The 14708-nt window shown below is 46.4% G+C and overlaps 1 protein-coding gene across 2 annotated transcripts in view; it reads right to left on the reverse strand.

The window, feature by feature from the left end:
- Nucleotides 1–2385: 2385 nt before the first annotated feature.
- Nucleotides 2386–14708, reverse strand: part of FERMT1 (fermitin family member 1) — a 29997-nt gene continuing 17674 nt past the window's right edge. For both annotated transcript variants that reach the window (XM_019516210.1, XM_019516209.1), the window contains 4 exons: nt 13841–14062; nt 12001–12125; nt 5511–5652; nt 2386–3121 (listed from right to left, as the gene is read on the reverse strand). In XM_019516210.1, coding sequence (XP_019371755.1) covers nt 2948–3121; nt 5511–5652; nt 12001–12125; nt 13841–14062 — 663 coding nt within the window. In that variant the 3' untranslated portion in view covers nt 2386–2947. The remainder of the gene's footprint in view (nt 3122–5510; nt 5653–12000; nt 12126–13840; nt 14063–14708) is intronic.

The following is a 14708-nucleotide window of genomic DNA, read 5'->3' on the forward strand; positions in this document are numbered from 1 at the left end:
ATGCCTGGTTGGCTGCTGAGTTGCCAGAGAACTACCAGTAAGACTTTGAGAGCTTACAGGGGGGAATACAACCCAGAGCTGGGGTTTATGTTTGGACCCAGTCTGGGAACAGTATTGTGTTGTAGCCAGTGGGCTTACTGTTTTGTTGCTACAGTTTAAACTGGTGGTTTGGGTTTGGGACTACAGGGGTGGTTTGGAGGTCCCATTAGTGCCTGAGGGGCATGTGACTGCCTTGAGCCTTGCCTGGGGTCAGGCTTAAGGCACAGGCTGGGCTAGGGAGCTCAGCATTGCCCAAGAGGGCAGGAGCCAGGCTCAGGGACCATAGTCTGAGAGGGGTGAGAGCCAGGGTCAGGGACCCATAGCCCAAGAGGGGCAAGATCAGCCCAGAAGGGCAAATTCTGGGCCCAGGGGCCCAGAGTGAGAGACAAGGGCCAGAGGCCCAGGGAGACTGCAGGCTGACAGGGCTGAAACTGAGAGCTGGAAGCAGGTCAGTGAGCCAGGGCTGAAGGCTTGCAGCCAGAGAAAAGGGAGGCTGGAGCCAAGAAGGCCAAGGCCTCTGCAAGGGACAGAACAGTATAGAGTAAAACTGGTGAGGCATGGACACAGTTGTAGGGAAGGTTGAAGGCCATGAATAGCCCATAAGGCAATGGGTGCCTTAATGCACATGTGGGCCAGGAAGGCCCATTTACTTGCAGACCAGGTTTGGGCTACTGGGATCCAGGAGGGGATCTGCTGGTGAAGAAGGGATGAGGATGTGCTCTAAGACCCTTAGGCACTTCCCTTCAATCTAAAAATGACATGGCAGGCAACAGTGGGAGGGAGGACACCTAGAACCAGAGTAAGGCAGTTGCTGTTTGGTTATCGGGGGCATGGCATCATGGCGGCCCCTGGGGCCTAGTCCTGTTACACCTGGGCATTTTGGCCTGGGGTCAAAGATAGCTGGATGTGATGGTGTGTACATCACTCACTCATGTGTGGTTGGTTACAGAAATGGTCATGCTTTAACCAAGTGGAGGATTTGGCTTGGGTAGACCTTTGACTTGACATTGCTTGTCAAATCAGCTATATGTCTGGAGTGAAAAATATCTGCTGTTTTGAATATATACTGCAAAATGGACCCTGGGTACTATGTCACAGAACAACCACAGGTAAGGATTGTGGGCACAAGTTCTCCCAAGCAGTCCTTTGGTTGGTATTAAATAGCTTGGAAGGTCTTGTACCATCACTCTGCAGCATGAGTGAACTTCACTAAGAAGGGTAGAGTCTCCACTGAGAAAGGATTTAGAGCAAGGAAGGTCAGTGGAGATCTTCCACCAGGGTAAGAGTAGATACATGGACAGGTACCACTGAGCAGCTAATACACAGCATGGTTTCTTTTAACTGGCTTAAATTTAAGTATTTATCCATACTCAGAGGGACATGGGAGTAAAATGTGAAAAAACAGGGAATAATCTGGGCTGTTGCTGTCCATCCAGACAACATCCAGTAGTGGTTTTTGTAGTAAACGCCTGACATTTCTTGTGGGTCATTGCTTTATCTGGTATTTAGCTTAGGCTGTATCTGTTTCTTTCCCGGAGCTGAGGAAGGGCATTTTGTGTCTGAAAGCCTATTTAACACGTCTCCCAACTACACAGGTGGTCCAGTAATAGATATCATCAAAAAAACCCCAACCGTACTTCTTGCAGGTGCAGAAATATATATGAAGCTATCTTTGTCTGCATTTTATGGATGCACTTGAATTGGCTTATGCCATGGTCCAATGCTTTATTGACAGCAAGCATTTTAAGCCTGATCGAAACCCACTGAAGTCCATAGGGTTATAACTAGTAACTGCACTGCACTATTCTGTTCAGTGAAGAATTTTGGTTAGTAAGTACTGTTAATATTAGTTTCTTCAAATCCAAGTCAGAGGGGTTCTGCATTACGGATCTGAGTACCAGAATTTCCAAGGGTAATTAAAGTCCCACCTCTATTGAGATATGTCATAACTTTTCTTTAGGATTTAATAGTGCATTCATAAATTGACAGAAATCAGCAAGGAAGTATGTTTACAGGCTTTTTCTTGCATATAAATAATATAAAAATAACCACTAAATCAATTCTTTTGACAGAGAAATTAAAAATATTCATAGATTGTTAGGGGCTGGAAGAGATCTTGCAGATCATCGGGTCTAGTGCCCCTGCTCTTGGCAGGAAGACAACTGGGGTTAGGTGACCCCAGCAACTTGACTCTCTAGTCTCCTCTTGAAACCCTCCAGAGTATTCCTCGAAAGATAAATGTTTTGGATCCAATCCTGCCTAGATTTATGCCTGTACTGTACTCTATGCATAAGGATAGTCTTTTGACCTTAAGGGAACTGCACTTGCACAAGCAAGAACAATATGTGTTTTCAGGCTGAATCTTTATTGGATGCTCAGGTTGATAATTCCACATGTGAAGCAGCTTAGAGAGAATTGTAATATGCACACAACAGGTAGTATTTTGTTCTAATAATAAAAATTTCAAATTTATTCAGTTTTAGGTATATTAAACCTGAGATATGTTAGCCAGAGGAAAATAAGTGGGAGTTACAGATCTATAGAGACGAAAGTGCGTGGCCTCCCCTCCTCAAATTCCTTGTTCAGGATGCTAATAAAAGGTCTTCTAAATTAACTGGATAGACTGGGAACCATCAACTATAAAGCCTTGAGAGAAATCTTTGAAGAGCATAAAGGCAAACAAGGAAGTCTTATTTCCTTGATGTCAGTCACAGAGTTGCCTTACTCCACCTCATTGACCTCTGTTTGAATATTTAACACATCACCCTGGAAATATTCCAGTTTTATGACAGGACAAGGATACTGTATATGTTGTTCCACCAGCCAGCAAAAGCAACAGTATCAGAGAGAGAACTGTATTTATCTTCTTGCCTTTCTGCCAGCACCAAAAAGCTTAGCTGACTTCCCCTCATTCCTGACCTCCAGTTAATTTGTGGAATAAGTCCTCATCCAGCATTTCATTCTGGTCTTTGGAGCGGGTTGACAGAAAGATGTAGCCCCCAATGTATTCATGGACAATCTTGCAATCTGCACTCAGGCACGTGAAGGCAATAGACACGTTTTGATCAAACTCGATTGCAACCTAAGGAGAGAACACATGGTGCAAAATCAGGAACAAAAATACATGTTATTGCCTCAGTAACAGCCTGAATCTGTAGATTAGATTGAGCCCAATATGACTGGACCAATAATATCTAAATAACCAAGTAGCTACTACTAAGAGCAGGGCAAGGAAAGGATTACTGGGTCTACAGCGGTGTTTCTCAACCTGTGGGTTGTGGAATGTATGAAAGGGTCATGAATAAACTTTAGAAATGGATCGTATTTTGCATACATTATTGAGGAAAAACAGGTGCTGCTTGTGCTTCACCATATGTTAACTCAATGCATACTACTAAACGATGGTCTAGGTTTTCTGTTTGCCATGGTAAAACATGGATTTTCTCCTTTAAGGAGCTGCACTAGAGCTGCAGCCCGGCACACGAGTGGCTAGTGGTGGGAGAAGGTGGGGGCAGCACAGACCACCCCCTGCCCTCCATTACTCCTCATGCTGCTGGCAGCACAGCTGGTGCAACAGTCCTGGCAGCAGCAAGTCTTGCTGCCCTACTCCACTCTCCTGTGCTGAGTCCTGGCCACTGGGCTGTGGAGGTGGCTCCTGCCCATGCCAGTCTGGTCAGACTGCAGCCCCATGTCTGTTGTGGGCACATAAATATGGGGGGGGGGCATGTGCTCCCCCATGCCCCACATACCCACTCTTCATGCCTCACACATCCACACCCTGCCCCACATAGTGTGGGATTGGGGCCTGGGGGTAGCAGGTTGGGAGTGAGAAGCACCAGCAGGGCTGGAGGGGTGAAAAGCTGTGGGTTGGGAATGAGGGACACCAGCAGGGTCAGGGGGCTGTTTTCTGCTTAAACTATTTACTGGGTCAGGACTGGCCCTCAATGTTTACAAATGGGTCCTGGTACAAAAAAGGTTGAGAACCACTGGTTTACAGTGGTCTAATAAAAGATACCACATTTACCCAAAAAACCTAGTCTACAGTAAGGATTTTTTTTCCTGTTCAGATAGGGACCCCTTGTGGTCAAAGTCTGCTAAATGTTTTTTAGAGAAGCAAGATTTGTTTGGTAGTACCTTTCCTGGGACTGACTGTCTAGTTCAGAGAAATGTTAGACAAATGCCTTTCGTCAGGTCACTTGAGGCATCTTGTGCCCTTAGGCTTGTCTAACGTCTCTATACAGTTGGTCCAATAAAAGATATTACCAGACAAATCTTGCTCTTCACATATTTCTTGGATCACCATGGCTACAGCAACATTACACCTACATGTTTTATAGCAGAAACAAGCTCCTTAGCAAATCAATTTTAAGAGGAGGTGTCAAACTCACCCAGTCCACTGGGCGTTTTGTACTGTGGAGCTCCTCATGTGCAGCAGTGACAGGGCAAGTGGGGGCAGTGGCTGCAGGGGTTAATGCAGCCATCGTTTGCTCCCAGCCACTGACACATGCCCCTTGTGGGGCTCTGTTCCCAGGACTCAGCAGCAGGCCCTGCCCCTGAATTCCCAGCCCCATGGGTAGTACCATTTGGCACCCCGATCTGAAGGTATTTGGGGAAGTTTCTAGCTTTGAAGTGAAGGACTGGGAAGGGTGCAAGCAGCAGTAACGATGCTATTTGGGCCTGTGTGCAAATGAATAAGAGAATGTTGTTGCTTTTTAGTACCCATCTGTGCCAAATGCTGAATTTAAGTGAGATTTTAGAGCCAAATTCAGGCCCCTGCTTCTTCAGTGGTGTGGTGCCACTGAAAATCAAGCTAAACTGGCTACCCAGGGGGGCTGTACTTTTGTGCAAGTTAAATCCCTCAGGAGCCTGCAGATGTGAGGATCTCTATACCACTCCCTCTCAGGTCCTGGCAAAAGAAGCATTGTTGGAGGGAGGGGGAAAGAGCTGAGGCATTTCTGTTATCCCTGGCTTTTCTGGTAACTAGGGATAAGTTAAAGCAGCCTTCAGACTGCTCTAAATTATGTCAGGTTCCACAGATGAAGACTCTCAAAAGTGGCTTAAAGTGTTACCCTCCAATTACTCCCATCTTGGGCAAAACTTGACTGCATCAAGGAAACATTTCCAGGATCAAAAGCACCTCTGTAAAAATGACAAAGTGGAGCTCCATATTTTGTCCTCTCGCAGACTCAGGTATTGAAGAGCTTGCCATTTGGAAGGCAGTATCAGCTTTGGTGTTCAGCAAGGGCTGCTTTCGCAGAGTTAGTTTTCCAGCTACCACCACGCTTCAAGCTGATTTTCTTTTTTTATTCCCTGCCCATTCACAGCCTAATAGCAAGTCATCTGAGGGGCTTATTTAATAACCTTCAGAGTCACTTTGGGATCCCTTTTCAGGTTTAAAACAATCTGATGGGGGAACATCTTCAGATGAGGGAAGTGCAGGAATTGAGCCTAGAGGGCAGTTCCAGTTTTACCTGGCGTATCTCCCAGTTCACATTCCATTGCTTCATGTTGGAGAATCTCCAGGTTGTAATGGGATCCCCAGTGGCCATGTCTATCCGTATCAGCCTGTTGTAGGAAACTCCCAGCAAATCATCCTTTTTGCTTCCTTTAAACCTGGGGGCAAAAAAAAAAAAAAATTATGTAGCATGATTCTCTAGGGAAGCACATTTTGCCTGGCCTTAAGCAAGCGTAACAAACATGGGAGGAGCCGTCTCCTGGTTTGACATAGACCAGCTGTGATCAGCATAGAGATAACTCGTCACAAAGAAGTTTTATTGATGAAGAAGGAAGCAAACCTTTTAGTTTAATCAGGGACTATGGGTTCTTATCCCACAACCTGGATTAGCTTTTGTGACCTCTTGTTCCTATAGATGCTTTGCCTGTTGCCCTTCCCAGCACTGCCCTCCAGCCTTCTCACCCTCCTTTTCTACCTTTGTGTTCAAATCGCTCTTCCCGTTTTATACATTGCCCTGTGCACGCCCTTCCACAGTAACAGATTTGCCCCCAAAACCAAGTTGCCCTTTGGGGTTCACCATATGGCATGTATGGGCATTCTCCTAAATTAGATTTACTCCTGTGGTGTTTGTTTTCTATTTGTAACCAGGCTGGAGTTGTGTTCAGTTGTCATTTTCATAACTAAATGTATTTTAGCACTTGATATAATGTAATTTTGACCTATCTTTACAATATAGCCAAGGTTGTATTTAATAAGGCAGTGATTAAGTGGCCCTCAACTGTTCATACTTAGAACTGTCCCAACTGTTCATACAATTGCTGACGATTAGAATTTGATAAGAGTTGTTTACTCTCAAATGGTCCCTGCCAGACAATGATGAATTTACTTTTTAAAGAAGGGGCCCAAGTGTAACACGCAGATACAAGGAGAACATTTCCCACTGGGGAAATTACAAGAGAGATGGACACTGGATTAGCAAATCTCCATGTCTGAAAGGATGCACATACGCTCTTGGTCTTGACTGGAGCACGAAAGAATTCTAGTCTGGTAAATATGTACCTTTGGGGTGGAGAAATAGGAACTTGCTGGCATAGTGTGAGCCTGCTAGAAATGAAGGAGTGACATCATTAATGGCCAGATAAGCAACTGTATTTAAGCCTGCCTCAAGAGTGTGGCTTTGCCTTCAGTTTTTCCTCTGCCAAGGCTGGCTGAGAAAAGCAAGCTGACAGGGAGATGAAGGCAGCTTTGGCACAAGGTCAGAGGCAGGATCTTCTCTTTAACCTGGGAAGCTGGCTAAGGACTGCATCCTTGGATTTAATGTGCAGGGTAAATACGGGTTCTTGTTCTGATATATATTCTTTTGTTTATTTGTGCATAACCCATTTGATGTCCCTGATGTTTATGATCCCTGATGTTTATGATCACTGATGTTTGTCACTGATGTTTATGGTTTGGGGTAGAAGGACTCCCCAGTATGTGGAAGCACCCTGGGAGTGTGCCTTAAGGGCACAACCAGGCCACATTTAGGGGCCAGGGCCTGTCACATATAGCATCTGTTGAAGTGAGCTCCAATTCATGAAAGCTTGTGCTTTATATATCTCTAATTTAGTTAGTCTATAAGATGCAAATCGATCCTGCCTCCTTTTTCCTGACCTAGAAATGCACCTACCCTCCCTACCCAGCCAGGGAGGCAGTGTGCCAGAGGCAGCCTGAGCAATGGGGGGTGTTGTAGCACGAACAGGCCCAAACCAAAAACTGATTACCACATCCAGGAATTTCTCATCATTCTCCACAGCAGTGTATGGTGCAAGGCAAGAATGTGGCTTGGTAAAGTATGAAAGCGGGTATTAAATAACAGGAGGAGACTGCATTCTGATGAAAATGTGGGTGTTTGACCACCAACAATACAGGGAAATAACAGGTGACTCTACAATAAGTACAGTATATGGAAAATGTTAAGGAATATGTAATGGAGCACTGGTCTCTAGAAATGCACAGTCAGCACCTCTCTATTATTATCTATTACTATTATTATCTATTACTAGCACTATTATAATAGTAGTCATAGTAGTATGGAAGTGATTAGGAGCCCCAGTCATGGGTCAGGACAGCCACTGTGTTAGACACTGCACAAATATGAAACAAAAAGATGGTCCATGCCCCCAGAATTATTATTACAGTGACATGGCTCCTTTAAGGCTGGGGGCTGTAGTATCTACAGAGAACACATGATAAAGGAATGGCTGACCAAGTGTCACATGATTGCCTCTAGGTGACTATATAAAGGCATAACTGCTTAACCTGCAGAAGATGAGAGTTAAAGCAAGGCTTTCAAGAAAGACTTTCCCTGGGGGCCTGGCACCAGGCTAAGGGTAGAGCTGCTTGAAAAATTGTTGCTAGAATTGTTTCTCACCACATAATTAAGTTTTCTCAAAACTGAAATGCTTTCTAAAAAACACATTGGTTCCAATGGCAAAAGTTTCAAGATGAACTGTTTTGACTTTATTGTTTAATTTCACGCTGACTTCTCTCTTAAGCTGTTTCTATATTGTGTTTGATATTTAGTGCCTTAGATTACAGGGTTTCAGTACTAAAGCATCAAAACAATTCAGCACTATCAAAAACACTAAAATGTTACGGAAATGAACTTGATTCATTCCATGAAACAATTTGAAATGTAACTCCCCTTCTCCCCCATTTCAGAATGAAACAAAATGCAATTGTGAAAGGTTGGAATTTCATTGTGCAATAGAACTTCTGTTTTCTGACAGCACTTCCCAAGGAATTATGTATAAGGGCTTAGAGGAAGAAGGGTTCCTTTTCTCCATCTCCTCTTGCTGTGGGAAGACCTCTCTTAGCTGTTATCAGGGTTTTTTATTTCTCTGATCCTATATTTGCATCTCTTCTAACAAAGCCGGGCTTGGGGAAAAGGACTCAAAGTGTACTAGAACATGAGTTTTATATAGACTCAATTCCCATCATTTTACAGGATGTCACAGCAACCATCTTTAGCCATACTATAAAAATCTTACACTCCTACAACAGTGTAGGACACGTGGCAGTCCTTCTTCTGAGTGGCCAAGGTTCAGGCAGCTCATGGTGCTTGTGGCTCCATCCTACCAAGTGCCTGTACGCACCATCTTTAGCAGGACGTTGGTGCTCTTCCTGTATGAGACATGCAGGGAGCACTTGAGGGAGGAGCTGCGCAAGGCAGGACTGAAGGTAGCTTTGCACTTCACCTCTGACATCTGGTGCAGCCGGGGTGGAGATCATGCCTACCTCTCCCTCACAGGGCACTGGTGTGACCAGTCAGGCTGTCGGTGGGCTCTCCTTCAAGCCAAGATGATGGATGAGTCCCACATGGCAAGGGAAATTATGGTGGCCATGGACCGCACAGTACAGGGGTGGGTCATTGGGCAGGGCAAGCTCACCCATGGGTTCATGGTCACCAACAGTGGGGCCAATATGGCCAAGGCTGCCCATGATGCCAACTTTGTTGGCATCTGCTGTGTGGCACATAAGCTGCACCTCATAGTGAGGGACATCTTGGAGAGGGACAGGGCTTCTGGTGATGGCGTCATCACTACCATCCAGCTGATTTCAAAATGCAGGAATGTGATGGGCTACTTCCACCACAGCATCAAAGGGGGCAAGATACTGTGGGACAAACAGGCAGAGTGAGCATCCTGCAGCACAAAATTATTCAGGATGTGGAGACTCAGTGGAACTCCACATACCTGATGCTGGACAGGCTGGTGGAGCAACAGAAGGCCACCCATGAGATGGCCTTGCTCAAGGAGTTTGGGATCAGCAGCCCCCTTAACAAAGCTGAGTGGGATACCATCTCCCAGATCTTGGTGGTCCTCAAGCCCTTCCTTGAGGCCACTGAGACCCTCAGCGCTGATGATGCCCTTCTTAGCCAAGTGATCCCTGTAGTGAGGGAACTTCAGAGACAAATGGAAAAGTTCCAGGGGATCAGTGTTCCTGACTGGGGCAAGCTGCTGTCACCAGACATGCAGGCACTTGTGAGGCAGCTGAAGGAGGGCATCAGGAGACGGCTGGTCCAGTATGGTCCGCACCCCTTTCCCTTCCCCACCCCCAGCCTGTCCCTCACCCTCTGATGTCTCCATTTCCATTTTCACTGACTGGCTTTCTTGCCTGCATTGCATGCCAGCCTCTGGCTTCTTTACTAGTCCTTCCATCCAGGAACAGCACAGACCAAGTGCAGGTGCTTCCTCAGCCTGACAAAGGGTTTTTCAACCCAAAAGCTTGCTAAGATATATTTTTTTTAACTATTCAGCTGGTCTACTGAAAGATACCAGATTGACCCAAAGAACCTTTTCTGCCAGTGCCAAGTCCTTAGACCAACCCCCCTAGCACCTGTCCTTGGTCAGCTGACCGGAAGGACGCAGGGCCCTGAGCACATCTAAGCCCCAGGGTTGGGGCTGGCAGGGAGAGTTCTTTGCCAGCTGCTGAAGAAAAATTCCTGCAGGAAAGGAAAGAAAGGCTCTAGTCTGTGACAATTTGGCTGCCTAAGATGCTGCTGGTGCTACTGTGCTGCTTACTAAGTTATTTCCTGTTAGGGGAGGAGAAGGCTTCATTGGGGACACTACCATGTTGTCTAGAGGCCCCAGTGCTGCTGAGGGCGTGTGCACACAAATACACACACACACGTACACACACGTCATGAGTTCTGCTTGTCAGCAGCTTGAGGTGCAGTTTTCCAGAAACCCCTGCACCCATCTCCTTGAAACTTGGCAGGCTTCATGCCCTTAGAAGGGGCTACTACCCCAGCAATTTGTATCCAAATCAGCCAAAAACTGACAAAGTCATAGGTATTTCAGTGTTTCCCCATTATCATCTGTGGCCGAATCTCTCCAAATTGGCGCTGAATCTTCTGAAGTTGATTTGGCTGAATTGATTTGGGATAGTGATCTGAATTGAAATCACTGTCTTTCGAATCGGCTAAATCCGAATTGAATATTTCCCTATTTGCACAGACCTAACAGCTATCTCTGGGCCCTGTACACATCAGGAGGGGTCCTGATGTGCACGGAGCAGGAGAGCCGCTGCTGCAGAACTCTCCTGCCTCATGCACATGAGCTCTTATACATGTGCCGGGAGCCAGCTCTTATGCACTAGAAATCCAGCGTGGCTGAGCAGACTTGATTAATCGAGTCAATTAATCGAGAGTGGAAATTAACATGCTCCAGCAGACTCCAGCATCATGTGTATGGTCATCCCCATGCTGAAAAATGGTGGCAGGGTTGTCTGAACTAAGCTCGTTTGATGAACTTTAGTTCAAAGCCCCCTACTTTTCAGCACAGGAGACACTGATACATGTGATGCTCAGGTGCTTTTAATTAGTGTGGCTCACTACATCCCCTAGAGCATATGTAAAATGCCCATGGGGACAAGCCTTGTACCCAGCAGGGCTTCCCTGTGTAGCCCAGGGCTGGCCGTGACCTGTCCTGTTCTGAGTCAGGTCCCAGCCAACTCCAGGTTGGGCGGGGAACTCTCCTGGTACAGGGAGCTCCTGGCCCCAACTCCCTGATTAGGGCAGGGGCTGGGACATTGCTTACTGCCCCCAGGGAGCTGCCTGCTGCCGGGGTGGGCTCCAAGCTTGGAGCCCAGCTGGGACAATGCCCCCCAGCCCAGGCAGCTCCTGGCCTCAGCTCCGAGATCACAGCCAGAGCTGGGAGATTGCTCCCTGCCCCCAGGAGCTGCCAGCTGCCAGGGTGGGCTCCAAGCTCAGCACAGAGCCAGGGTTAGGAGCTGCCTGCTGCTAGGGCAGGGGAACATTGTCCTGGCCAGGCTCTGAGCTCAGAGCCCACCCTAGCAGCAGGCAGCTCCTGGGGGCAGGGAGCAATCTCCCAACCCCAGCTGCAATTGAGGAACTGGGGCTGGGAGCTACCTGCTGCTGGGGCAGGGGGACATTGTCTTGGCCAGGCTCTGAGCTTGGAGCCCGCCCCAGCAGATTGTTCTCCTGCTGCCTGCTGCCTGGGCTGACTAGGAGCAAATTTGCTCCTGGTTGGCCATCTACATGTAGGCTACCTCACAGTCACTATGGCAAGGTTAATTTGCTACCTGAATTTGCAGGTAGCAAATTGACCCTGCAGTTGACTAACTGACTGCACAGCAAGCATTTGTACATGTAGATGGTGACTCTTTATCACAGTCAGTTAGTCAACTGCGTGTACACGCTCCCTCTGAGAAGAGAATGACTCTGTTGCATGTTAGCGAATGAAGAATTTAATTTAATCCTACTTGCACATTAACTTCTGCCGAAATGCAACCAGGTGTCCAAAGCCGAACCTGATGAAGTCCTGGTTTGTGACCTGAGCTCCACAGTGCTACCACTGGTCAAGCACTAATGTTCTACAAGCATTAAGAGGTACTTGAAATAAATGGTAAGGCCATGTTGTCTAAACAGGATTTCAAAGGAGTCTCTGAAAATCACTGACCATGAAAGCGTGGGGCGGTGTGACATGATTTGCAATTCTTACCTTACAATATAATAGGTTAAGCCAAACTCAGGGAGGGACTGCCATGCTTGAATAAAGCGCAACTTGGCTTCCACCAGCGACATCTGTGCCACGTTTTGATGGGCTTCCAGAATGCGGGCAGCCAACTGGGAAATGCAGAGAGAGAAAGGTTTCAGCTGGTTGGCTGACTGCTATGCTATGCAAACATTTCCTTTCTTTTAATTAAACAGAATAGCATGCACACCTGGGCCACATTCAAACATACAAGGGAAATGTACTGGGTCACCATCTGAAGCAAACAAGTTACAGGGATGGATTTTGAGCTGGGACTGAGCTCTGTTCAGTAAAGACTTAGGGAAGATGTACCATAAGAATGGCTGCCTGATCCTCATGCTATGCTACACTGGCCCTACCTCCAGCATAATGCAGAGAAACCTTAGGACTGCTCTAATTTCTGCTTGCTTCCTCCAACCACCTAGGGACATCCTACTGCTAGAGATGGCTAGGATGTAAAAATTCCCCGATTCCTCATCCTTCCCCTGACTACATCTCCAGCATGGGAGTCCAGGAACAGGGTGGCATGGGAGCACCTGTAGTGGCTTTAGTTTACCTTAGGCTTGGAGAAACATCATGATTTCAAGTCTGTTGGGTTTATGGCTGCTCTGCCCTGCTGGAGAGGCAGAGAGCAGCTGTGGGGTATCAAGGACGCCTTTAGTTCATTGCTTATCAGCAAGGTGACAACAGATGGGGAAAACATTTAGTGTTTTGAGCTGCACATTCTCATGCTCTGATCCCAGCTATCCCAGGATGATAGTCCTTTCTTGCTCAGACATGCTGTGCTGCCTCAGGCTAGCCATTCTTTGGCAGGATTCTTGCTAGTTCTCAGGCTTCTCTTTTTGCTGTTCATCACTGCTGTTTGTGTTGGTTCTGTCCCAATGTGCCCCCTAGTGCCAATGAAATATATGGCAATGCACAGGACTGCCAAGCTTAGAGACACTGATGAGCAACCCTGCTGGAATGCAAGACACCCTGCCTTGGAGCCAGCCAGAGCACAAGGTATTGGACTCTGACCGACTGCAGGGCCCAGCAGAGCAGTCCTGCAGCTGATCATGAGAGAGTGTATGAAATGCAAGCTCCCCCAGAGTGCCAGGCTTATGTACGGCTTGTTACACCTTCATGTACCCAGCCAGCTGTAGGCATAACGCTCTGCCTAGTTACAAATAAACTGGGACTAACAAAGGTGCCCTATGCTAGGAGACAGTCTCACTGAGCTGGTTCTTGATTTGGCTCCAGGGCTTCTTTGGGGTGGTAGATGAAGCCTACGCCAATGGACCCCCTGATTTTGTGGACCTGTAAGAAATCCCCTGAGATGGGGACTGAGTACAGGTAGCCCTGACCTTCCAAGCTTCTGGTAGAGGGGACAGATTTGAATTGTTGCTGGGGGTGGCTGAATCAAACTGATTTAATGCAGATCCAGTGAAACCTATCCAGGATTAAGGTGGCTCAACTGGGAAAGGGGTTAGAGTACCAGAAGAAGCTCACTCTCTCTTTTCCCCCGCTGAAGGAAAGAGTCTTTCTCCCTATGCTAGAGACAACATCTTCCCACCCCTAACGTTCAGTGCGTTCTGGACCCCACAATGGGCCATGGCTGGTGGCTCTGCAGGGAGCTTCCTTGGAGGAAGCAAGTACAAAGCTTAAACCCCAGAGAGAACTGTGATGGTACAATTTTCCCAGGTGTGGCCAGCAGCCTCTTGAGAGTTTTCACCATGTTCATCTATGCCAGTTTAACTCAGGTCTCTACTCTGTAATCCATCATTTTCCTAGTCTTCAGAGTCAGCCTAAACACAATTACTTAAGATACCTGCTTAGCTTTGTATTTTTTTGCATAGCGTGGCGAGACAAAACATTCTGGCTTCATCTCCATGCTTTCTGGATCGGAGACTGCTTGGGGAGACATAGTTCTATTCTTCATCTGGAGGAATGAAAGGATGTTTTTGACCTCAAGCTGGTAGGAGCTGTCAGCCATTGTTTTGCCTTTTGAGGCTAAGATGCAAGCAGCCATCCACTGGGCATACTGATTTTCCTGCAATATACATCTGGTTGTTAGAAATAATTGGTCAAAGAGTCTACACACATAATTCTTGCTCATAAGTAGTTTGCTGTGATCAGTCAAGCTAGCTCAGTCAATTTTGCCTGAGCACCCAGGTCACCTGTCACTATTATTCTTCTCTGATTGGGCAGGTATAGCTCATGGAATCAGCTTTCCAGAGCAATGACACATGTGAGTTCAAAGACACTTCCCTTGAATATTCTCTGAAGATCCTTTGTAATTATCTTTTTCTATTTATGTTCTTATTTGATAGAACAGCCACAGAAAGGGAATCTATATGGGAACAGATTTTTGGCAATGCTGAGCCTCTTCAGCACCCACTGACTTCAACAGCAACAGTAGCTGTTCAGCATATCTGAGCATACTGGGGAAATTAAAACATCGGAAGCAAATTCAGTGTTTTACTCAAATGAATATATGTGAGAGATTTTCTTTTTCTTCCAACTACAGCTACAAAAAGGAATGGAATTCAACACTTTGGAATCAGACCCAGTTGGAAATATTTCAGGAAAACTTTTTTTTGTTTAGAAAAATACATTTTCACAAATAATTTTAATTTTGATCAATGTGTCTCTGTGACAAATTTGGAAACAATACATTTAAATAATGATTTTGGTTT

The sequence above is a fragment of the Gavialis gangeticus genome, unplaced genomic scaffold (assembly GCF_001723915.1).
Source record: "Gavialis gangeticus isolate Ggan-Ray unplaced genomic scaffold, GavGan_comp1, whole genome shotgun sequence".
NCBI lineage: Eukaryota > Metazoa > Chordata > Crocodylia > Gavialidae > Gavialis > Gavialis gangeticus.